The 25,853-nt window shown below is 41.5% G+C and overlaps 1 protein-coding gene across 1 annotated transcript in view; it reads left to right on the top strand.

The window, feature by feature from the left end:
* The window catches only part of Lrrc1 (leucine rich repeat containing 1), a 145,903-nt gene that overhangs the window by 49,900 nt on the left and 70,150 nt on the right, over positions 1-25,853 (top strand). The window contains exon 2 of the mRNA XM_008836528.3: positions 17,265-17,382. Coding sequence (XP_008834750.1) covers positions 17,265-17,382 — 118 coding nt within the window. The remainder of the gene's footprint in view (positions 1-17,264; positions 17,383-25,853) is intronic.

Genomic DNA, 25,853 nt, shown 5'->3' with positions numbered 1-25,853 from the left:
TTAATTAGATGGAGCTGCAGGACAGGGGAGTTGAGCAGACTCTCTTGGGTTCTGATGGTTCGTCCCGTACCTTAAACAGTAGGGTAATTCAAAAGGTTTTCACTTGGGCCATGTGCTTTTGGCTCTTCATCTGGATTCATGTTAGAATTCAATATTTGGTTCAGTTTGTGAGGCTGAAATGTGGCACGCAGCATGAGATCTGTTTTGTTTTTGTATCACTCTGAGTTGCTAGGAAATATATGCCGAGTTCTTTCCATTTTGCTGTTTTATTTAACTCTTTTGGTCACCCAGTAGGAAACAGTGTGAATTTAGTATGTTTGAGAAATTTAAATATAAGAACATTTATTTTGAAGATACAAGGCTACCCTTTCAGGAGCTACCGAAACTTTGGAATGCAAGCCTATTAGGATAGAGAGAACCCTTTGTACTAAAACTATAGAATTTTAATCTCAAATTGTAATTACAAAAACATTGCATTATATTAGAGTTGACATGTACTCAGAGTACTTTAGGAAACGTTCAAGACACATTCAGCTCTTTTCCAGCATTAAATTCTACAGTGATTATAATTAGATAATTATATTTCGAAATGCTTGAAATCCAGTTAGAGCCTAAGACTCTGAATGAACAGCATTGCACAATTAATCGAGTTCACATAACTTGTTAGTAAGTGACTGGAAGTCCTCTGAGGGTTCGGGAAGTATATGCATCTGGTGACTGGGCTCTTCTTTCCGTGTTGGGTATAATCTGTTGCTTGTAGATGCCCTTCCTTTGCTTTGGAAAAATACTTTGACAAGACCTTGAAACAAACAAGTTTTCTAAATTAAATATAGCAACATCATGACTTCCGAAGCAAAGCTTAGGGTACTTCACAGTTTAAGAGACGAATTCTTAGCTGTGTTGTGTTGTATTAGCTGGTTAGTCTGGTTATTCCCTTCCCCTTCAAGATTTCCTGGTAATGGCTTAAAAATTTGCTCCTCTTCAGCCTCTAAGATAAAGGCCTTTCCATGTAATTCACAGTCACTAAAAGTGACATTAAATTTTGCCTTGGAAAATTATTGGTTCCCTTTTTCAGTGATAACTGAGATTAACTTTTTAAGCACTGTGTTAGCGACAGAGTCATCTAGTTCTTGCTTGCTCTCTAGAAAGATCAAACTTGGGCTTTAATTATTGATTAAAAAAAAAAAAGTACTAAGCAGCAGGAATCAAACCTGAGGAGGTCTGTGCATGCAGGGTGAGGGATCATCATGTTGGCTGTAGAGTTCTGACTCTGCTGAGCCCTCCCTCCATAGATACATAATGCTGGTCCAGAAGTTGGTGTTCTCCTGAGAAAGTTCATAAAGAACTTCCCAGTGCACCTTCTCAGAGTAATCCATTCTCAGTGGGTGCCTCGTCAGAGCTTTTGTTTTCCTAGTCTTAAGGCATGATTGACTTTAAAACAGTACACAATTTTTTTTTCTTGAGGAAGTATAATAGGTATAGTTTATAATAATTGAAGACACTTTTTATCTTTGTCTTTTTAAAGATAATTTTCATTACATTTATTTATTTTGTGTGTGTATATATGTGCACATGCCATGGTGTGTGTGTAGTGGCCAGATGGCAACTTGGTTCTCTCCTTTCCACTCGTGGGTCCCAGAGATCAAACTCAGGTTGCTAGGTTGGTGGCAAGAGCCTTTATTCCCTGAGCATTGCTCCCTGTCCTTTCTCAGCAGGGTGTTCCTCATTCGTTAGGGTTTTCATGTCCTACCTTCTAGTTTGGTTACTCTCCCACCCGTCTTTCATTTCCTGGATTTCCTTCAGAGTCAGGGCTCCTTCTTGTTTGATATCTTCTCTTCTTCCTAGCTGTGTGCTGAAGTGCCTGGCAAAAGCAGCTCAAGGGAGAAGGAGTTCATCTGTGGCTCGCCGTTTGAGAGATGATGGCGGAGTGGTGTCAGGCAGTTGGTCACAAATCCCTAATCGGGAAGCAGAGAGTGATGAACACTATGTGCTTGGCTGCTCACTTTCTCCTCTTGTATGGTGTGGGACGCCAGCACGTGGAACATTACCACCCACATTGATGGTAGGCCTTCTTTCTTTTTCATAGACATGCCTGGCTGCCTCAAGCAGCTACCATGACTGCCATGCTATGATGACCTGAAATTATCAGCCACAATAAATGCTTTCTCCCTTAAGTTTCCTTTGTAATGTATTTTAGCACAGCAGTGAGTGAAGAAGACAGTTTGAAAGGGGAGATGCTCAAACAAGGTACCTTGACTCCTAAGGAATCCAGGAAATAGGGACATGAGACAGGTGGGAGAAATGTATTCTGCTTTCATGGTGATTCGACATCCCATTAAGCTGATAATCAAGATTAACCATCACAACTCCACTCTTACTAACTTGACACCTAAACATCACGTTTGGACCATAACCTTCCAACCTTTGTCCCCATAGACGTATGGCCATCTCATAATGCAAAATGCATTCAGTCCAACTTCAAAAGTTCTGGTCTTTTAACAATTCTAACACTGAAAGTTCAAGTCTCATCTGAGACTGAAGGCAGCCCTCACCCCCTCTCTTTCTTTCTTGGAGATAGGGTCCCATTATGTAGCCCTGGCTGACCTGGAACTTGCTATGTAGACCAGAGATCCACCTGCATCCAAGTGCTGGGATTAGAGATGTGAGCCGTCATGCCCAGCTTGAAGGTAGATGCCTGTCAGATTCTATAAAAAACAAGTTACGTACTTCTCATCCACAGTGACACAGAACAAGCATTTCCATTCCAAAAGGGAACCATGGGGGAACAGCAAAGAATGACTGGACCAGAGCAAGACTGAAACCCTGCAGAGAAAATGGAAACCCTGCAGCTCCGTGTCTGGCATCTTAGACTCACAGTGGAAAAATATGGGTTCCAGTGGGCTGGGGTAGCCCCACCCCTCCTGCTCTGCCACCTGTAGCACACATAGCCTTTCTCTTTGGGTGACTCCACTCTGTGCCTGCAGCTTACTTTGATGGACGCCACCTGGTCCTGGCACCTCCAACGTCCTGAGGTCTCCAGTGCAATTTAGGCTTTACCCTCGTGGCTTCATGCAGTAGCCTTCCAGGGTTTCTTTGCAAGGACTCATACCTTGCTTCATGTTGTTGGACCTCAGCGGCTCTCAACCTAAGACACAAGTCCCTAATACTCCTTTATCCCTGTGTCTTTCCTACCTACAAAACCATTACCACATTGGATGCTGCTGCCAAGTTCTGCTACTAGTCTGGGATGGAGTCTAGCCCCTTTGGAACATCAGCTGTGTCAGCTTCTGTGTGTTGACCCTAGGGAAATACTTTGGCAGTTGCTTTTGAAAAACAGAGAACCCCTTAAATAGCATTACCATTAAATGAGATTTTTACAAGATGGGGCCTTGTATCGGGCTGGAGAGTTGACTCAATGGGAAAGAACATTTGCTGTTCTTCCAGAGGACCTGGATTTGATTCCCGGCATCTGTAACTCCAGTTTCAGGATATCTAACAGCTTCTTCTGGTCTCTGCAGACATTTCACACATGTGATGCATTTAAATACCTGTGGGCAAAACACACACATAAAAACAAAAAGATGGGATGTTCTGTGGAGGAGGTTTTATCTTTGGATACCTTTCCTGTTTCCCATGCAGAGAAGGAGGTTCCTCTTCAATAGCTGTGATCTCTAACAGTTAGAGCGACTTTGTCATCTGCACTCTCCTCTGAAACTTCAGACTTTCCCATACCTTTTTCCTTGCCAAACTTCTTATTTTTCTTATCTTGCTGCTCCCCTTCCCCCTTTCTTTCATTGTAGACCCATTTGAGAGCTGTGAGGAGTACTCATGACACAGGTTGAATGCTCCCCTGTCTGAAATTTCTTCTGCCAAACAAATTAATCCATTACCTTTAAATTCAACTTTGAAGCGAAGCATCAACAATTCAACCATATCTAAACAACCTCAACAATTCAACCATATCTAAACAATTCAACCGTATCTAAACAACAGTCAAATCGTATCTAAAATCCTATCCACGTACCAGTTAGAACTTCATTACATATATCTGACTTCTGTTCTCTCCCTCTCCCTCTCCCTCTCCCTCTCCCTCTCTCTCTGTTTCCCCCCTCCCCCCAGTGTCTTATGTATCTCTTGCTGGCCTTGAATTTACTATGTATCTGAGGATGATCTTGAATTTAGGATTTTCCCATCTTCACCTTTGAGTGCTTGGAATATAGGTGTGTGCTACCAGACCCAGTTTTATGGGTTTCTGGGTATTGAACCCAGAGAGAGCTTCATGCATGCCAGGTAAGCACTCCACCAGCTAAGCTATATCCCTAGCATCTTGGTATCTTTCCTTTATATGTAAATTAGTTAAACCTCTCTTTTCAAGTTTCTCTTGATATTTCCATTGTTTAAAATGCAAGGACAAAAGCAAGATGCTTACACAATGAATTATCTCTGGTTTTCTGTGATATCAGACGTCAGCATCAAAAAGTTGAATGACCCTCAATTATTTGGCTTAAGCTTTTTCCTCTCAACAGCTTTTGTCTTCTGTCCCTCATATTTGTAGTACATTTTAAAACAAAGATTTATGCTGTCTAGATACTTTTGCTTTGTTTCGTATATGTATATATCATATTAAATATTTTCCAGGCGCGTTAGCTTTAATGGCTGGTGATGAATAGTTCATTGCTTACATCTGGCAGCCAGTGTTTCCTTCTTCCCCTGTGGTTAGTGTTTCAGGCTGATACTAGTTTACCCTCATTTTAATTGGTCTTTCTTGGGCCATCGCGCCCCACAGTTGCACTCCTGTCAGTGCTCTGTGGGCACCTGTCTCCCCTTTAAGAGCCGGCCCTTAGTCAGGGTTCCCAGTAAAGTAATGTCGTCCTAATCCCTTTTGTTTTTAATTAAGCTGCTTCTGTCCAGGTGATTGCTGCCAACCGTGTTCTGATCAAGCACAGTGAGTGTGGCATTCCTGGCTTCATGATTTTCAAAATGATTTTTTTCATTTTCTGTCTTTAGCATAGGGCACAGCCTATGTCTTCTAACAGTTTCAGTATTTCAGGTTTCACACTGAGGTCTTTGATCCATTTGGAGTTGACTTTTGTGAAGGGTGATAAGTGTGGGTCTAATTTCATTTTTCTATATGTGGAGATCCAGTTTTGCCAGCACCGCTTGATGAAGATGCTGTGGAATCCAGTGTGTGTTCTTGACACCTTTATCAAATAGCAGATGACTGCCATTGTGTGCACTCACACTCAGGTCTTCTGTTTTGTCCCATTGATCTACAAGTCTGTTTTTGTGCCAATACCAAGTTGTTTTACTCTGACCTTGTAGTATAGATCGAGGACTGATACGGTAATCCCCCCAGCATTGCTCTTTGGACTCAGGATTGTTTTGGCTATTCGGGGGTCTTTTGTGTTCCCGTATGAATTTTAGGATGGCCTTTTCTGTTTCTGTGAGGAATATAGTAGGGATTTTGATTGGGATTGAATCAAATCTGTAAATTGGTTTTGGTACGATGGTCATTTTCACTACATTGATTTTACCAGTCCATGAGCCTGGGAGGTCTTTCCAGCTCCTTGTGTCTTCCTTAGTCTCTTTTTTCAGAGATTTAAAGTTTTCAGTAGATAGGTCTTCAGTGTCTTTGGTTAGGTTTATCCCTAGATTATTTATTGTCTACTTGTTTGTTTGTTTATTTATTTATTTATTATTTTTTGAGGCTATTGGGAATGGAAGTGTTTCCTGGACTTTTTCTTCAATTGCCTGTTATTTGTATATAGAAAGGCTACTGAATTTTTTAGATTGATTTTGTAACCTGCCACTTCCCTGTTGTTTAGTGACACCTCTTCCTCTCCCTCCCAAATCTATAACAAGTTTTGTGTGTGTGTGTGTGTGTGTGTGTGTGTGTGTGTGTTTTGTTTTATTATCTTTTCCTTTAAATGCTCTTTGTTTCTCCCATTCTAGCCCGTACTGGATTCTGTCTTGTACTTCCTGGTGATTTCAGCCTTTTCCTGCCATAGGCTTTGTTTTAGATACTTGTTAAATTACAATACCTCTGATTCTTGAGGTTTATTTATCCTCAGATCGTGTCTGCTCCTCTGCAGGGATGAACTGACAGCCCGGCCACCTACCTGCTGTCAGTCACATGCAAGATTCATTAGCCAGCTCATTGTTTCTGTTTGCAACCCGTTAGTCAAGATGGAAGGTAGGGATGGCATCATGTTAGTACTTCTGTCCTAGCTTAGACATTTCTCCAGGGGATTTTCTTTTATTTGACTCATTAGCTTGATGCTTTCTGAATGCTTTTTTGTTTGTTCTATGATATTCTCACATAGTTAATTTTTGAATTTTTCTCTAAGAATATAATTAATTCATAGACACTGTCAGGAGAGTCAGTAAATGTTGCTGGGCCACAGTTTCCTTATCTGTTAAATGGAGAAAAAAACTTCAAAACAAAAAAGAGGTTTATTTTTCATTGTTTGCTACCAATTTTAAGCATTTTGATATCTTTATGGAGAAACAAGGTCATATGACATACCGTATGATTTACACATTCAAGGTATGGCATTCGGTGTTTTTATACAGTCATAGTTGTGCAACCATGACCATAATTTTAGAATATTTTCATCACCCCAAAGCAACCCATACCCCCAGCAGTCATTCCCCACTCCGTAGGAAGCTACTTATCTACCTTCTGTGATACTGTGTGTTAGCCTCATGCTCACTGTTGTATTGTGTGTTAGTAGCTTTATTCTTGTGCGTGCTGAAGGCGCTTGAAATGCAATCCTATTATCCTAGAGCCCAAAAGCACCATCTCATCATTTAATGCTTAGTTTTATGCATAAGAAAACAGAAGACCAGTGAAGTCAAATGATCCACATGAGGATAGTCCTGCTACATGCCTCTTTACCAAATCAAGCCCCCAAAAGGTACCACTAAAACTTAATTAATGGTTCTTTTAAAATATTTATTTTTGTGTATATATCTGTGCTTGGGAGTGTATATGCAGGTGTGCACACAGCACTGCTAGAAAAGCGTGTCCATTGGCTCCTCCAGCTCTTTGCTTGTCCCTCTGGGGCAGGGTCTCCTTGAACCTACACCTGTCATTTTCCTGACTAGGCTGGAATCCATCAGCCCCAGTGACCTCCTGTCCCTGTACTACCCCTCGGAGTTGGGGTTGCAGGTGTGCACAGAATGCCTTGTTACATGGATACTGGGATCCAACATCTGCTCCTCAAGATTACACAGCAAGCACTCCTTTTTTTTAAAAAAAATTATTTTTATTTTATGTGTATGAGTGTATTGCCTGCATCTATGTGAGTGCACCCATGTGCAGTGCCACGGAGGTCAGAAGAGGGTGTTGGATTCCCCTGGGACTGGAGTTAAGGACGGTTTGTAGCCGCCATTTGAGTGTTGGGAATCGAACCCAGGTCCTCTGCAAGAGCAGTCAGTGCTCTTAATCGCTAAGCCATCTCTCCAGCCCACAGCAAGCACTCTTAAGTGCCAAACCATCTCTCCAGTCCCCCAGTAGTTATTTTTATTTTTATTTTTTTGTCTGTTTGAGACAGGGTCTCCTTGTAGCCCCAGCTGTCCTGGAACTCACTATGGAGAACAGGCTGGCCTTGAACTCACAGAGATCTGCCTGCCTCTGCCTCCCAAGTCCTGGGATTAAAAGCATGCACCAAACCCTTTAAAACTCAAATTCTGCATGAGATATTATTTCAGTTCTCTGCTTAAACTCAGTTGTTTCTTTTCTTATCTGTGGATAATTCTTGGGTTCCCCCTCCCCTTGCTTGAACTATCTTTTCTATGAAGAACTTTTATTTAGTCATTTCTTCTTTTAATCTTTGCTAGGAAAGTCATCACTGTGATCAACCATAGAATTTTGTAGCATCCTTTACCCAGTTTTTATATGTGTTTTTTTGTGGCATATCTGAACCTTCCACCTTATTTTGTGGTAGACTCTTTACACTAACAAATTTTTCCATGACTCTTTTTAATATATTTCTGTTTTCCTTTCAATCCACAAGCAGAGACTATTTTTCCACTCTCTCCTAGATGGGGGTTGATTTTGTGACTTGCCTTGACCAGTAGAATTAGTCAGATTTCCATAGTTTAGGCCCAAGAGTCCGACTGTGTCTTAAGGGAAGAGAACAAAAGCTCTGTGAAGAGTAGGGAGCTCTAGCTGACAGATGGAAAGGGTTGTCTGTTTTCTAGCTGAATGTGGCTATGTGACTGAGAGATTTTTAAAAATCTTATTTTGAGCCACAATATTTGGAATGATTTGTTATACAACAAAAGTGAATGATACATGCAGTTATTAGCATTTGAGATGATCAAAGGCTATAGGTAGCCTGAAGTCCTTACCCCCACTAGCCATAGCAAATTTCTCAGTGAAGGCGACTAGTATATGCCATTATTGTTACTGAGGCATGGTCGCTTTATGATGGTCATGTCACTCCTTTACTTCCTCCTCTAGATACAGCACCTTTGCTTTGCATTAGCATTATTAATTCCACTGAATTAAATAATTTTATGTTCTTGGTGCTAATTGACATTTTCTTTTCTAAGAGTACTTTAACATTAATTTTAACACATTAATTTTTTTCATTGTGAAATAAATAGGAAAGTGGTTAAAGTGTAAATGTTCAGGTCGTAGGAAGTTACAAAGTTAGTATTTGTCACTGTGCTTGGATTGAGACATTCACATTACCAGGATACTGAAAGCCATTGCCTGTCTTCCTGACCAGCGTCCTTTCCCAAGGGTAGTCACTAAACTGATTTTATTTATCAGCTTCTTTAAAGGTTTTACCACTCTCTCTGCTTTTATAAACAAAATAAGTGAATTTCAACATTTAAGTGGAATACAATAATATATATATTTTTGCTTCTAACATTATTTTCTGAACAGTACACCTAAGGTATATCTATGCCATTACTAACAAACTATAAATTTCAGTTTTCATTGTAGTATAGAATTTCATGTAAAGAATATAATATACCTAATCAATCCCATTGTTAATGGGGTTCGGTTATTTGTAGTCTGATGCTGTTATCAGTAATTCTGCCAAGCACGTTCTTATACATGTATTGTGGAAAATCTTATGTGAGAGTTTTGTTTTCGTTCTCCTCCTCCTCCTCCTCCTCCTCTTCTTCTTCTTCATTATTATTATTTTTGGTCTTTTTGAGACAGGGTCTCCCTGTAGCCCTAGCTGTCCTGGAACTCATTATTTGGACCAGGCTGGCCTTGAACTCACAGAGATCTGCCTGCCTCTGACTCCTGAGTGCTGGGATTAAAGGCGTGTGCCACCATACCTGGCCCTTATTTTTATTTTTTTATTGAGCTTTTATAATTTCATACAATAGTTCTTAATCAAATTTAGATCCCCTCCCACATCCATGCCTCCCCCATACCCCCACCAAACATCATGCATTCCTCCATACATGCCAAGTCCTATTCATCCAGGCATTTGTACCCAAATGTCCTTCAGTGTAAATGCGTCCACAGGCGTCTAGTCAGCCCATCCAGGGGTCGTATGTAAGTCATACTCTCCCTCACCCAGCAGCATTCAGTTTCCAGTAGTTCTCAATCTACTGTTGGCTACCACCAATTTCTCTCCTCCCCTCTGGGCCCTTGTGTAATTGAGTTGACATGTGTCCTGTGCTTGATGCCACTGTTGCCACAAGTTCACACGTGCAAGCTTCCAGTGGCCTGGTGTCTCCCCAGTTCTCTTAGGGTCCCTTGCTCCTGACACGATTAGACAAACCACATAACACATCTTTATCTGAATTTTTCATAGTTTATATCTTTGATTCGGGGGGAGACTTACAAAGAAACGAACGCCCGATACCCGGCACCCAGCTCTGCATGGCTTGGCCTGCCATTCTGGACCGCTTTGCCCACAGTCTGCCTCATCTCACATCCCGGCATGCCCACTCACCCCACAGAGTTCTGTGAGGGGTCCATGGGGGCCTTGTGAGGTCCCCCAGCACCCCACAGGGCCCAGGGCAGGTTGGCTCACCTGCTCCGGCTTCCCTGCTTCTCAGAGAATGGTGCCAAATCCTTTCGTTCCAGTCTCTCCCCAGACTAGGCTCCACCCTTCTTCCCAGGGTGCCCTGCGCTAGCCCATGGCTCTTCAGAAGTCCAAGAGGAATAAATCACTTTTGGGCAATGTGTTCATGAACCAGCCCTGGCTCTTACAGTCTTTCTGTCCCCTCTTCCACAATGGTCCCTGAGCCATGGGTTGGTGAGGTTCCATATAGGACTCCTATATTACACTCTACAGTCTTATTCTTTTGGCCAGTTGTGGCCTTCTGTGTGCATCACACTCTGTTGTATAAGGATGCTTTACTGGTTGAGGGAGTTTTCTCTTTACCCCTTATTCCACTGTGTTCCATGAGCCTTGGTTGTAGAGGTTGAACTGTAGATGTGTCACCTCTTGGGCATCTCTCAGATGTACTCTGTGTCTGACCAGATGTGCAGTTCTGCAGTAGCCTCCATCCATTGCAAAAAGGAGCTGCTTTGATGAGTGCTGTACAGTATGCTTGTCTGTAATTATAAGTATCGGTATTTAGGATATAGTAAGTTTCATTTGTCTATAGAGATATGAAAGAGACAGGATTTTCTCTAGGATCTATGTCCTTTCCTGCCATGTGTATTTGGCTGAGTTTACAGTGCCACCCATGAGTTCCTTCCCATGAGAGGGCTTTAAAAAGTCCACGTAGTTAGCTGTCGTTTGCCCCCCAGATAACAGTGACACTACTGCACCAATAAAGGTGGTTTGCTGTGCTGGTCATTATGTTTATTAGGCTTTAGGCTGGGTTGGATCATTGATTGTTTTTCTCCCTTGGAAATTTGCATATCATCATCTAGTGTTATGATAGCCGAACTTCAGTTAGAAGGCTTCCAGGTCTGTTCCTGCTCCATTGTTTCAAGTCCTGTACCCTAAGTATGTCCTTTCCTCTATAGTAGGATTTTATCTACTAGTTCTGGTAGATAACCAAGAGGTTTGACAATATTCTGTTATTTTGGGAGCCTCCTGGACCACTTTCACCAACCACTCTAAGGGAGGTCTCTTGTGCCTGGCACTGTGTTCCCTGCCAAACAGCTCCCAGGTGTACATGTGCACTGATGTTCAGATGTATGTGCATTTCTCATGGGGTTCGAGGGCATCACTTTTACCTCTAGGTTTTCTGGCCCCCCAAGATTCATTCATCTCTAATCTTTTTTCTCCCATCTGGCCCCCCTTTTCCCTCCCTCCCTAGTCACAGTGCTCCCATTATCCCCACCCTCCCCCCAATACTACCGGACTCCCACCATCCTCCCTCTCCTGATCTTCCTCCCTCCCCCACAACATGGCCCTGCCGAATACTCCACTTTTCCACCTCCCTCAGGGAACATCTGTTCCCTACTGTCCCCCTTTCAGGTTGTTTCTTGTCCTTTACCTCCTTGTATCCTTTCCCTTTTCCTGGCTCCTGGTGTCACATCAGAATTTATATAGTCATGGCCGGGTGTGGTGGCGCATGCCTTTAATCCCAGCACTCGGGAGTCAGAGGCAGGTGGATCTCTGAGACCCTGGGTGCACAAATGAGGGAGAACATATGTCGCTTGCTTTTCTGCATTTGTGTTACTTCCCTTAGTATAACACTCTCTGGTTCCATCCATTTACCTGCAAATGTCATCTTTTCTTACTGCTGAGTAGAACTCCATTGAGTAGATGCACCACATTTTCATTACCCACTCATCAATTGAGGGACACTTAGGTTGCTTCCATCTCTTAGCTATTGTGAAAAGAGCAGCAACAAACATGGATGTACAAGTGTCTCTGCAATAGGATGAGTCCTTTGGGTATATGCCAAGCAGTGGTATAACTGGGTCAAATGGTAGGTTCATTTGTAGTTTTCTGAGGGTTCTCCACGCTGTTTTCCATAGTGGTTGCACAAGTTTGCATTCCCACCAGCAGTGGATGAGTGATCCTCTTTCTCTACATCCTCTCCAGCATTTGGAGTCTTTTGTTCTCTTGATCTTAGCCAGTCTGACTGGGGTAAGATGCAATCTTAAAGAGGTTTTTATCTGCATTTTTTTTGTTATTATGAATTTTAGAATTTTCATTGTAGAGGTCTTCTACCTCCTTTGTTAGGTTTATTTTGAGGTAGTTTTTGAAGCTATTGTGGGTGGGATTTTTCCCTCATAATTTCTTTCTTTCCAAGTATATTACTGGTGTCTAGAAAGGCTATTGATTTTTGTATGTTGATTTTTGAATCCTGTTACTTTCCTGAACTTGTATATCAGGTTTAAGAGTTTTCTAGGGCTGGAGAGATGCCTCAGTGATAAGAGCACTGGCTGCTCTTGCAGAAGACCCAGGTTTGGTTCCCAGCACCCCCATGGTGGCTCACAACTGTCTGTAATTCCAGTTCCAGGGGATCCAGCATCTTCTTCGGACCTTCCTGGGCATTGCACGGCATAGGTGTACTTATATATGTAGGCAGTATAGTCATACACATAATATGACATAAAGTAAATATTTCTAAAAAGAATTTTCTGGGTATTTAGGGTCTTTTAAGTATAGGAGCATGTCATGTGCAAACAGGCTTTGACGTCTCTGCCCTTCTATTTGTCTCTTTAATTTCTTTCTCTTGTCTTTGCTCCAAGTCTTCCAGGACTGTATTGAATAAGATTGGTGACAGTGGTTTACCATAATACTGGTTTGCCATATCTTTATTGGTAGTTGATCAAAAAGGAATCTAAGTTGATGGGGACAGAGGCAGGAATTTGATTCAAGTTATGCAGAATACAAAAAGGTAAAGACTGAGGTGAAGGGTTAGGTTGCCTCAAGAAAGGAAACGAGGTGAGTAAATCTGGTGTTACTTCAGTCAGTTTTTCAGAGGTTTATGGCATCCTTTATACTGTCGGCTCCTTGTGAACTCATGCAAATCATTTCTCTCTGCCTTATGAGTAAATTTGGGCAGCTTACTCTTTTAGAACTGAAATTTTCTTTGTCTGTATCTAAAAGCAGAGAAGTATTGACATTACCCAAAGGTGAAACTATATTGTTGAATGGAGAATAGGAAAAATATTTTATTCAGTTAAAGACTCTATATCTACTAAAAACAATAATGGCTATAAGAAACCTGGTCTAGAGTAGCAACCCAAGGCTGTTGGGGTTTCGCTGCATGTAATTAGATAGAATGTGCTCTAAGTGGGTCAGTGAACTGTAATCCAACATGTACTTTTGAAGAACAGTGTCTGTGTGTTCTATCACATGATTGCTCTATGCTGAAGACTGCTCTATGCTAAGACAGTTACAGGAATTCTTCATCTACCCTCACTGAGCTTAGGAATTATTTTCTCTATCTAAGAAGCTGAAAATTTGAGGATTTAATGTGGTTTGAGTGGTGTTGCCTTAATCATGTACATAGGCAATTTAAAACATGTGAACACCAGGCTTTGGTCCATTACATCTTGTATGTGCCTTCCCAAGTTGACTGAAGCAGTATTTGTGACAGGCTGTAGTTGAGGATGCTTTTGACATGTAGAATGAAACCTTGTATTTGTTTCTTATGAACTCTGTTAGAGGTGGAGATTTGTAGGCTCTCATTTCTCGTTATTTACTGCAGATCCAAGTACCTATGGACTGACTCCTTGTGTTATGGTGGAATGGCTCCTGGATGTGTGGAATTGGTGATGGCTTTTGTAGTTTTCCTATCATGCCTTTCTTGGAAAACAAAGTAAGCTTTTCATGCTTGAGTAAACACATGAAAACACCAGGCTCTGAACAGTTGGCATAAGCTCAGCTATTCACATATGTGACTTTTCAATGGCTTTTGTGTTTGCTAATGTTTTAGTACACTAGTGTAAAGAAACTTCATACTTTTTCTTAAGAAATTAAGTTTCAAGTGTATGGTTAAGGAAATCCCCAGGATTAGCCTCCTTTTGAGCACTTTCTTCATTATCATATAGTAATTTGTAGAAGCCATTTGTTCAGATTCATAGTTTATTTTAAACATCTTTCCTTTTTATTTAAAGAAGTTTTTCATGCAGTATTCTTGTCACCTAGCATCAGTATGATGTGCTCCCACCCCACCCAATGTGCTCTTCCTATTAGCTCACATTAGTCCATGTGGTTTTTCACATAAAGTAACTGGAGGTTTGTTTTCATTGAAATGATGTTTGCATGGTAAATCTTTCAGGTCCTATTGTCTTTATAATAGTCATTTTTCATTATTTGTATAATAATGAATTATTTACAACACACTGTTTCCTCCTCCTCCTCCTCCTCCTCCTCCTTCTTCTTCTTCTTCTTAGTATTATTATTGTTATTATTTTAATGTATTACCTTTCCAAAGGTTGCTTTCCAAAAGGTAATGCCTTTGGAAATGCCTTCCTGCATCATTATATAAATACCATTCTTTTTACCAGTAAAAGGAAAAGACTACTAAGTGTTATCACCTCACAAAATTTCACATTTGGAACATCCTGTAATCTGGTTACAAGCTTTTTCCTTTGTAAACTCAACTTTTATTTTTAACAAAGTGCTATGTGCAAGTAGTTGACAGTTCTAATAAGCCAAGTTCTGTGACAGTGGAGGACAGTAGCCTTTTGCCTTCTTCCCTGCTCCTGGGGTCTTGAGAATCCCCAGCTCTGGCTATTTTATTGATAAGCCTCCATATTACTAATGACTCAGCTTGGTCATGTTCCACTTTATAGCTATCTATAGATTTCCTTTTGTGGAAATTGGAGCTTCAGTGCAGATAGTTTCTTGTTCTTCTAGTATTGACATAACACAGTTTCATCAGTATGGATGTGATAATGTTATGACTGTTAAGTATTCCTCATGACCAAATTTTATATTTATAGTATCATTATATCTTCTTATGCTATATATTCCCCGGGATTAACAATTCCATCCCCTTTTGCTTATTTTGTTTTCTCTATTCCTAAGTTGTCACTAAACAGTCTGAGAGTTATAAATCTCTCTTGACACTTCTTAACACACCAGATAATCCCTGAGATGTGTCTTCATTTTTCTTTTCCAGAATTTCTGGAGCCTGCACACTCTGCTCAGGGTAGGCAGGTGGCTGCTCAGCGCACAGAGGGGAAACTCTATATTTTCTGCTGCCAGTTCCTTTTGTCTTTCTGAATTTTGTTGATTCTGTTTTCCTGAATAGCATATAATTCTTTTAAAATTTAGATCTGCATTTTGATAAAGTCCTGGGAAAGTTTCAGGAAAAAATAAAATTTTCAAGATCATGCATGTGAACATTTTGTCATCATATTTGACTGGTAACATGGCAAGGTATAGTTTTTTGGGGAAAAAGTGATTTCTTGGAATTCTTAAGATGGTGCATCACTGACTTCCCACTTTCAGGTTTGCTGCTGAGCCCAGTGTCATTCTGATTTCAGACTCTTTGTTATGATTTTCTCCTTTATTTGTTTTTTCTTTAGAAGTTTGAAAATCCATATTTTTTAATAGTTCTGATGTTTTACAATATTCCTTAGTTGTGTTTTTTTTCATTCTGTGTTAGTTTCTTTTGTATTGTTATGATCAAAATATCCGACAGAATCAACTTAAGAGAAATTAACTTAGCCCATGGCTTCCATCGACCATTGTGCGGAAGGCGTGGTGGGAGCAGGTCATAGTGGTAGTTTGGGTACAAGGCAGGGGCTGTTCACATCACGGTGGACCAGCATGTAGAGAAGTGGGGCAAAGCCTGGAGCTCATCTATGCCAGCAAGCGAACCAGGCTTCTACCTACTAATCCTTCCACAGGCCCCTCCCTGTACCAGCACCAGCTGGGGAACAAGAGTTCAAATCCCGAGCCTGTGTTTTAGATCCAAACACATTCACTTTATTGTCGAGATGGTATACCTTATTGAACTAGAAAGCCATGTTCTGCACTTGCCTATGTTTTCTGTCCTTGAACTACGTACTACATGGACTTTACTTTTCCTGTCTTTTTTTCCCTCCCATTCTCCTATCTCATTCTTCTGAGATTATTTACTTATCTTGGATTCTTCTGTAGATGCTACAGGAGTTTTTAATTTCCAAGTTTATTTCTAATTTTTTAATTTTTTCTTTTTATGTTATTATATTGCTTCATTTTGAATTTTCTGAGAATGATAAACTTTCTGATTGGTGCTTTCTTTGGTTCCCATAATGTGCACCCGTGCATGCATATGGTGCAGTCCTGCATTTGCACATGTGACTACATGTGTGTGCAGTGCGCCATGTGTGTTTGCACGCTCTCCTTCTTGCACATTGCAGGATTTTGTCAGGTGTCCAGAAAATCTAGGCTTTGGCCAAATTAGAGATCTGTGCTTTGGGGAAGTGGATGAGGTCGACATGCGTAGGAACTCCATGTGCATGGGTAGGGTTCTCACCTCAGCATCTCTCTGGGACACTTGGTGTCTGTAAGTCATGCCCATGCCAGGATGCTGGTTGCTTCCAGATGAGAGAGTGTGGTCTCACTGATAGCCTTTGGCTGGGTCCCCCGGCTTTGTCAGGGCTTCCTAACTCCAGCCCTCAAAACCCTTCTGCTTGCACTTAACTCTTCTTGCCTGGTTATGAAGAGAACAGAAGATCAGTTCTTTAACTGTTTTATTTTTTAAGCTTTAAGCATTTGTTGCATATCTACTTTGCTCCTTGCTTTTCATGTCAGTGGTATTCATAGGCTTATTCCACATGTTTATATTTATGTCCGTCTCTTTTTAAACATTTAGTGTTGTTTTTAGACTATGCTTCTAAAGGGTGTAGGAGAAAATAGAAGATGTCGTGGTCAGTGGAGACATTCAATGCAGACTTTTGATTCTTGGTCAGAACTGTTTTTCCATTTGGTGCACACATTTCTGGGATATTGCATTCATAGTGAATATGTTAAATTTTTACCTATATATAGTTTCCCTTAAGGTTCTTTAAAAATACATTATACTTATTTTTATGGATGTTAATTTGTAGCTTTAACATCACTTTCTATAAATAGATGATGTGACAATCTACTGGAAACAAATAGAGACTTAGTCTCATGAAGTTGCTTATTACTTTTCCAAACATTTTTATTTTTAAATAGTTATAGATAGGAATTTGCAAAAATTGTATGTAGAGGTCCTTTGTACCTAGTTTATGCCGATAGTAACATCTTCACATGACCACAGTATACTCCCCAAACCAGGGAACAGACACTGGTGTGCTCTTCATTAGTTTTTGAAATTTTCTGTTACCTCAAAGGACTATGCTACAGATATACACGAAACCGATGTAAAACTATTTTCTCTTTCAGCAATTTTTCCAGCTAGTCAAATTACGAAAACTTGGACTTAGTGATAATGAAATTCAGCGGCTCCCGCCAGAAATAGCTAACTTCATGCAGCTGGTGGAACTTGATGTGTCTCGAAATGGTAAGAAAACAATCCCACTTGGATCATCCATTTGTCTCTTTTGATGTGGGGACATTAATAAATACAATTGTAGAAAGTTATGGGGAATGCCTTCTCTGGTCATTGGAAAACTATGTGTGCATTTTTTGTGGAAATTAATGAGGTTTTAATTTAATTAATATTTTGAGACAGGGTCTTACTATGTAGCTCAAACTGGCTTTGAACTTTTAATTCTCCTGCCTCAACCTTCCACATTCTAGGATTCCAGGCATGTATGTTAAATGACTTGGCTAATAACATTTCAATAGTTCAGTCAACTTTCAGATATTTGCTAACAGTATTTTTATAACATAAGTTTTAGATAACAACTTTTTAATAGGTTTGATTTGGAGAAAATGGGGTCCCTTTTAGGGTTCTTAGTCTCATCCATAACAGAATTTAAGAATGGACCCAAATAGAAGCTTTAGGACAATTTTACTAGAATTTGAAGAAGAACCCTCAGGGCAAGCAGCCACCCTGAGGAGGAGAATGGAGGAGCATGGAGGGAGAAGGAGAAGACCACAAAGCCATGCCTGTTAGAGCCAGCATGGAGGTCAGACACATGGAGGGGTGTTTTAAAGAAAGAGTAACAAAGCCCACAGTGTTGGCAACCAACATGTTACAGAAAGCGTGATTAGAAAAGAGATACTAGAAAAGGAGCTATTACACTTGCTTTTATGAATTCTTCAGAGAAGTGGGGAGACTTACAGAAAACCACGTGTCTCTGGCCCACTCCATAAGCACTGTACTAGGGGGCAGGGATTCCAGGCAGGAAAAATTCATCATCTCATTAATAAGCTCAGTATTCTGCCTAACTCTTTACCAGGACATAAGGTGAATCTGCCACCAGGTTACAGACCAGACAAAACTGGAAAGTTAAGGCTCCACCCAGGCCAGACAGAGATGCTTATTGAGCAGATTTCTCTTAAGGGGCTTTCTGCTACTAGTCTCAGTCCTAGAATAGAGCTCTAGAGACTCTATTCTGACTACAGACTATAAAACATAGTTTGCTCTGTTTGTTTTGGTTAGGGTTAGTTAGTTTTGTGAGACAAGGTCTTGCTATGTAGCATTATCTGGCCTGGTGCTCATTATGTAACACAAGCTGGCCTTGAACTTAAGAAGTCCTCCTGCCTCAGCCTCTCAGGTACTGAGATTACAGGTATATATTACCATGCCCAGCACTCACTCACTGTACGGAATATGACATTGAGAGTTGGAGGCAATGCTTGCTTGGATGCTGAGGGTAGGGAAGGATGCCTCAGGGCAGGCCTGGTTTCTCCTGCTCTGGCGTAGTCTGCTTGCCCTAGAGCAGACTTACTTGGAGCTCAGGTGTCTTCTGTCATTTTGATTTATTTCTAATTAGGATGGTAGTGGTTCTGCTCTTTTGAATTTATGTGGTTTATTTGTGAGTTTATTTTGATTTGGCATTTTATATGATCTTTCCCTCTTTAGTGAATGTTCAACAAGGTATTTATATCCAAACATTTTTCATTTGTAAATAGGAGTGGGTTGGAATCCTGTATTCTGTCCCCCTCACACCACTTCTTACTTCATGAGTGGTGGGTCTCCTGGTGTGGTTGCTCTAGAGATGAGATTCAGCTCTAGAAGGGCCCTGGGAATTCCCTTAGGACTTTTCCCTTTCTCTTGAATCACACATCCCTTGTGTTTTATTCTCTGCACAAATCTGTAAGTTGTACTCAGAAGCCATCAGTCTAGGCACTGACTTCTTCAGTGGCTCATTGCTTTAACACAGCAGTTAACAGCGGTTAAATTGCCATCATCTATCTGCAAATTGGGAATTGTCTTTTGGCTAAGCTATGTGTCATTGACATAGTGTGTGCTTTTATATCATGAAAATGATTTCTTACTTTGAAGGTATTGGGGAAAAGTCTTGTTTTAGAATGGTTTATTCATTACAGAACCAAAGATGAGCCCAGATAATGTGGATTTTATTTTAAGGATTGGAGCAGAATTCAAGTTCCAGCAACTCGTCTGCTGCACTTGGGGTTCGCAGCCTCTGACTTGCTGCTTCTGTTGTGGGTGCAGTGTCCCTCCACGTCCTGACCTGCTCTCTTGGAACTGGCTTGTGGTGGTCCTTCCAGATCAGCCTTTTGTGGTCTGTGTTACCTTTGGGCTTCTGTCCCTGAGGCAGCATCTGCTTGTCAGTAACACATTGCTAAGGGAGGAGTTGTGCCCCCACTGTACTATTTTATGTGTAGCATAAAACATAAAGTACAGGCCACTGGTCCTGCTAAAGACGGCTGCTCTGAGGAGGCGAGGAAGACCCCTGAGTGCCCTGGCCTTCCCACTCATTGTGGTGGTGAGCAGCATTTCATATACTGGATTTGGAGCTGGGTCTGGTGTGTCCTGGTCAGAAGCACCTCTAAGACTGTCCTACAGAGTACCTGTCCGTGGGATAAAAAGAACAACTTTGAAATTGGTATTAGGAAGGAAAAACACTTAAATCCTTAAGAAAGAGGAGCAGGCTAGCAGTCATGTAATGACCTGCACTGGGAAGCCTGGGAAGTTGGCAGTGGCTGGTTGCCGCTGGGCTCCTTCCTTTTGAACCTGAAGGAAGAAGGTCTTCGTGCCTCTTCCTACTGCACGTTGTAAGCTTCCTCACTTTGCTGAAAGAAGCTCTGCTTGCTGCATTGGTGTCAGGACATAAACACGTTTCCTGTCCCTGGGGTACTTACCTTTTTCCTTTAAACCGCTATTTCCAACCTTGCTTTCTACAAGTGTTGGAATTTCGTGAAGGATCCAAGTTTTTCATGTCTCATGAGGCTGTTGCAGAAAGGCTGGTGGGGCTTTAATGTCCTTTGCTACTGACAGAGCTTTGCCTTGACTCAGTCACATGCTGGGAGGTGTGGACGTGTTTGTGTGTATGTTGAGAGAGCAGTATGGAACATGGATGGGTTCAGGGCTTTCTTTGTGGCTGTAAGAACCGTAACAGACAGAGCAGAACAAAGTTACCATTGCTGTAACCACCAGGACCAGGGGGCTCGGGCCATTTCCAGGTCAGACAAATCTGCCCGTGCTTCCTTTTCCTTTATTGTTTTATTTATTTAATTTTTGTGCATAAAAATACATCAACATGAATTTCCAAGACAACTGGGTAGATAAATCAAAGTCATGAAGCCAGCAGCCTGAGAGGCAGTATGGGAAGAGGCAGTGTGAAACCCTGCTTTGTACCTTGTCAGACATTTGCAGAGATCTGGGGCTGGGGCTGAAGGCCTGTGCAGTCTCTGGTGTTGTGTTGCAGTAATTAAAGCTGCCTGCTGCAGACAGGAGCTGATTGTCTGGGTTCCCTGCTAACCTCTGGGCTGTAGAAGGCTGTCACTGGGGCTGGCCACTTCTTAACAGGACTTTCATTGGTGTCTTCAGTTCCTGAGTTTTTAAAAAGCAGTGCTTCAACCATGGAGGAGGAAGGCAGGGTGTTGATGTCACATCACCTAAGACCATTGGTTTCTTGCTTGTTAAACTTGAACATGTAGTGGATGACTTGAGAGTTTGCATTAAATCAGAGATTCTGAAGTCGTAGGTCTGAGTGGGTCATGGGTTAGGGTCAGGGTTCTGCCTTGGTTCCCAGGGGATGCTAACCTAGCTGGTCCACCAGACACACAGAATAGCCTAGAAGTCAGTGCTTGGAGACTTGCTGCAGACTTCTCTCAGCAGCTCATGTGACTTACAAGCCGGACATCTCCCTGCCTCAGAGAGCCTTGCACCTCCCTTGCGTAAGGTAGGGAAATCTTCAGGATATTCCTGGTTCAAGTGCAATATGCTAGAGCTGCCTTAAGCGTGTTTGGATTCTGTTTCCTTGCTTAAGTGAAAGACAAAAGGGAAGTTTTGTGCTTTTCTCTAAGAAAATGTGTTATTGAGAAATTTTCGTCAGGCTGCTTACTGGGCCAAGCAGAACTGTGCAGATGTCCGCTCATTTTTGTGCTTTTGTTTTCTGATATTTGAGGTACAAAGTCAAGGGAGATATGGGTTGTGTAGAGAAGAGAGACCAGGAGGAGGGCAGTGTTTGTGTTTTCTAGGTTGTGAGGGCTTTTATTGATGATGGAGTAGAGGCTGCTCCCAGCAGGACTGCCTGAGGACTGGCTGAGGACCCCGGGCTGGAGGCCTGGTCTGCCGTCAGTGCTAGGTCAGCTTTGGGTTGGCTCTTAACCCTGCTAGGCTGTGTTAGGTGAAGGAGTGGAATGAGGTGCTGCTTCTTGTGTGAAGCTAGTGAGTTTCCTATTAAATAAGTGGTGATCAAAATGTATTGAGAGAAAAAGAAACTAGGTGTTTTCCTTGAACACAGATTAAAAGATGACTAGAATATAGCATATGAAATTGATATCAGACTGTATTGTTAAAATTTTATCTGCAGAACTTACAGACTTATTAAAATTCAGGTGTGAGGTCGTTTTCTGAGGTGAAATGCGCTTGGCTCTGTTCCGGGATTTCATGTCTGCTTCCTGTGCTCACTGATTCTTAGCTGTTCTAGGAAAATGGCCTCTGGCTCTGTGAGAAAGGTTATTTCCCATAGTAGGCTCTTAGTGTAGGGTCTTGCTGTCCAAGGATCTAGGGCAGACTTTCTTAATGCCTCACGAATCCTATCCCAAGGTTAGTAAATTGAGATTTGTAATCCATGCTGTGATCTGACTTACGTCCCAGCACTGTGCCATTATCCCTTTAGTTTAGTTTTCCCCAAAGTGTAAGGCACATGCCACTGGCACTGCAGAGACCATTTTTAGTGGTCCTGAAGAACTGTAATTTTTAATATTGCATCATGGTGAGAACATCATCTGTTTCAGTTTTGTGCATGGGTTGCTGTCTGTAAACCTTCTAATAATGTATCTAATTTATATAACATGTTGGGTTTCTGGTGGTTAAAAAAATAGCTTTGTATTTGTGTTAATGATTTAAAACAATTTGCTTCTTTAGAAAACAAATATTATTAAAAATTTAAAAAGCAGTTTAAAAGAATGAACCAAATAACAAAGCATGCAGGGAGTATTACCTGTGTCACAACACTTGTGTAGGTGGGATAGAGATGTCAGAGTTAGGGGATGTTCATCAGTATAGGGCCAAAGAAATCTCGAGTTTATTTCTCTTACAGGAAAAATCATGCTGCATAGGGGAAAACTTAGGCTAGTGACTGTACATGTTGGCTAATGATTTTACAAACTTGAGTTAATGAGAACTTAAAAGTAGGATGGTTTTAGTATAAATAACAGCTGACACATGACAGCACAGCCTGGGGAGCTGAGCACCAATCTTCCTAGTTTCTTTAAGGGCTCAGGCTTTGGTTGTGGATGCTGGTCAGTGTCTGTGGTCTGCAGCTTTGGGCTTGTTGAGTATAACCTAAAACTGGGCTTGAAGCCTACTGAAATGATCTTCCGAGTCTGCCCCAGCAAAGGCCTTCCTATGAATGCCTCGATGTCCCCCTCATTAGTTACGCAGTTTCCAGGTTTGTTTCTTTGTGTGAACTGTGTACACCCACACCAGAAGAGCAGCTAGAAGCCTGCCTTTATCCTTGCACACTTTTGACTTGCCACAGTGAATCCTTTGTTCTCTTTTCTCACTGTGCTTAGCCCTGAGGAGTGGCTGGACCAGAGTTCCTTGTCCCATCACTGTGAAGCTGTTACCAGAGGCATCCTGCAAAGGAGCTGCATTCAGGAGCTCACACAGGACAGCTACCCAGCGCTCAACCCAGAGCACGCTCTTCTGCCTTACATGTATTTCTGCTCTCCAGTCATAAGCCTTGATCTTCCCTTCTCTTTTGTTAGGAAGGAGGGTTAATAGGAGAAAATAGGATTGTCTTCTACTCATTTGCTCATAGTAAAGTACTACTTACTGCATTCCAGATTATAATAATTATTTTTAGAGGTGGAAGAGAATTGCGTGTCTGCGGCGCTTTTTAATTATATTTCCATGCTAGAAACGATATTTTGGGGAGGGAACAGTGTTTGAATGTAAAAATGTGTAGAAACCATTGAAGACTCTGCAATAGTTGGGACAAACTGCAAGTCCCTTTTAAATAAGCATATACTTATGCTTTTTGCTTGATTATTTTCTTGCATTTCTCAAGTCTTTCTGCTGTTACCTAGAAGGTCTCCCTAGGGTGACTGCTTCCTCATGCTGTGCCAGAGTACAGGCCTGGAAGAGCAGACTTCTAATACGGCCAGTGTTCCTTATCAGCAGGTTGTGACCATACTGAATGAATGGTATGCTTGTATCACTTCCTCTGTTTCTCTTTGTTTTTAATTACCAGGTCCATAATAACTGAAAACAAAATCTGAATGCATAATTTTAGGTCAACAGTTTTTTTAGTTACAGGTTCTTTAAATGTTTTCTCTATTTCAAGTGGCATTTTTAGCTTCGTTCACTCAGTCTTTACATTCTAAGCTCCTTATTGACTTTATATCCAGCAAGCTGTGGAAGAAGGGAAAATAATTACGGTGGTTTCTCCGGAAATAGAATCATACCCAACATGGGGTTTGGTGGGTTTCTGCTCCCACCTAGGCTATTTCTATAGATGTCGAGGTGATTGCTTCCAGCTCTCAAAGTGGATGTACATGAGTGGACACACTGCTGGCTTCAGTCTGCTAGTGAGGTCATCCGCTTTGTCATGTGAATCTGGCTTGAGCTAGGCAGTGCTGGGCCCTGGTGCAGCTGAGAACTGGGTGGTGCCAATGCCTGAAGGTCACACGTACATCTCTTACTGCTTAATGAAAACGACCATGGATTCTTTCTGAAAAAGAAAAAAAATCCTTAGACTCTAGTGCATCAAAGAGTGCTTTCAGTCAGCTACAGCCTTAATTCTGGATGGATGTGTTTGTGTATGTTTATGTGTCTGCACGAGTGTGTGTGTGTGTGTTTGTGTGTGTATGTGCGTGTATGTGTGTGTTTGTGTGTGTATGTGTGTATGTTTGTGTGCGTGTGTGTGTGTATGTGTGTATGTGTGTGTGTATGTTTGTGTGTGTGTTTGGGTGTGTGTGTGTATGTGTGTGTGTATGTGTGTGTGTGTGTGTATGTGTGTGTGTGTGTGTGTGCATGAAGGCCACAGGCTGACCATGGATATCTTTTTCAGTCACTCTCCACCTTATTCATTGAGACAGGCTATCCCACTGATCCTGGTGATCACTAATCCAGATGGGCCAGCAAACCCCAGAGATCACCTCTGCCTCCGCACACTGGCCTTTTGGGAGTGTGCTCTGTACCTCATTTTTTTGTTTTCTAAACATAGGTGCTGGGGATCTGAACTCAGATCTGCATGTTTACATGGCAAGTACTTTATTGACTGAGCCATCTCCCCACCCTGTTAATTATTATTGTTAATTTTTCATTGTGCAGCAAGCCTTTAACTGCTAAGCCATGTCTCCAGCTCATTATTATTAATTTTTACTTCAACCTTATTGAACCTAAGTGTAAGGTTCTATGTTATTTTATCAATTAAAGAGGAAAATCTACAAACACTACAGAAAAACACCAAGAACTGCACACAGTGACTTTCATTGTAGTATAAATTAAGTGCTAAGCGCTCCTGACACCCAAGGTTTCAGTAACTGGAGTCAGCAGGATGTCAGTGGATCAGCAGAAACTGATCTGATGCGGAATAGGGAGCTACTTTGGTTTGGTGTTGGAACGCAGCAGCTTTTAATGATTCTTACACACCAGTTGCAGATGTACTTGTTTTCTTTGTTGATTTGTTCAGAGACAGGCTCTCATGTAGCCCAGGCTAGGCTTGAACTGGGGAGTCAATGAATGAATTTCCCAGCTGGGATGGCATTTATTTGTTATGAATTTATTTGAAATGCTGGTAGCTTTATAGAACTAGTAATATCATTAAAACAAAAATATATCAGTGCTAATCTGTTAACTATCCATTGACAATTTTATGATCCATAAAATCATGAGAATAATATGAAAGGAGAGATGAAATTACTCTTTGTATTGGATAGTTGATTACTGTGTTACAAGGAGCTTTTTCTGCCAGATAAGTAATAAAGTCTGTGTAGTCAGTTTATATTATCAATTAAAAATATCTGAGTGTTTCAACACAATGGGAAATTTTATTACTGCTGAACTTACAGTTTGGAGAATGGTGTAGGGAAGTAGATGGTGACAGCCCCTGCTCCACACAGCTATTCTGGCATATCCAAGCTTCTCCTTCTTGTGATGTCCCAGCTCCATTCAGGTTTGCAAGGGCCTTATGGGGATGTTTAAGTGCTGCTTATATGAAAGAAGCTGGGAAATGAAGGTAGGCAGAAGAAAAAATGAGGTCATCGTCATACCTAGTATTAAATGGATCCTGAAATAGTATCATTTTATGCCAGAGAAAGGACACCAGTAGGAGTAGCAGGGGGAGGGTGGAGAGAGAGGGAGGGAGGGAGGGAGGGGGGAGGGAGAGAGAGAGAGAGAGAGAGAGAGAGAGAGAGAGAGAGAGAGAGCGAGAGAGAGAGAGA

The sequence above is a fragment of the Nannospalax galili genome, unplaced genomic scaffold (assembly GCF_000622305.1).
Source record: "Nannospalax galili isolate Female #2095 unplaced genomic scaffold, S.galili_v1.0 scaffold930, whole genome shotgun sequence".
NCBI lineage: Eukaryota > Metazoa > Chordata > Mammalia > Rodentia > Spalacidae > Nannospalax > Nannospalax galili.
The sequence above is the reverse complement of the archived record's forward strand: the minus strand, read 5'-3'. Positions and strand labels throughout refer to the sequence as shown.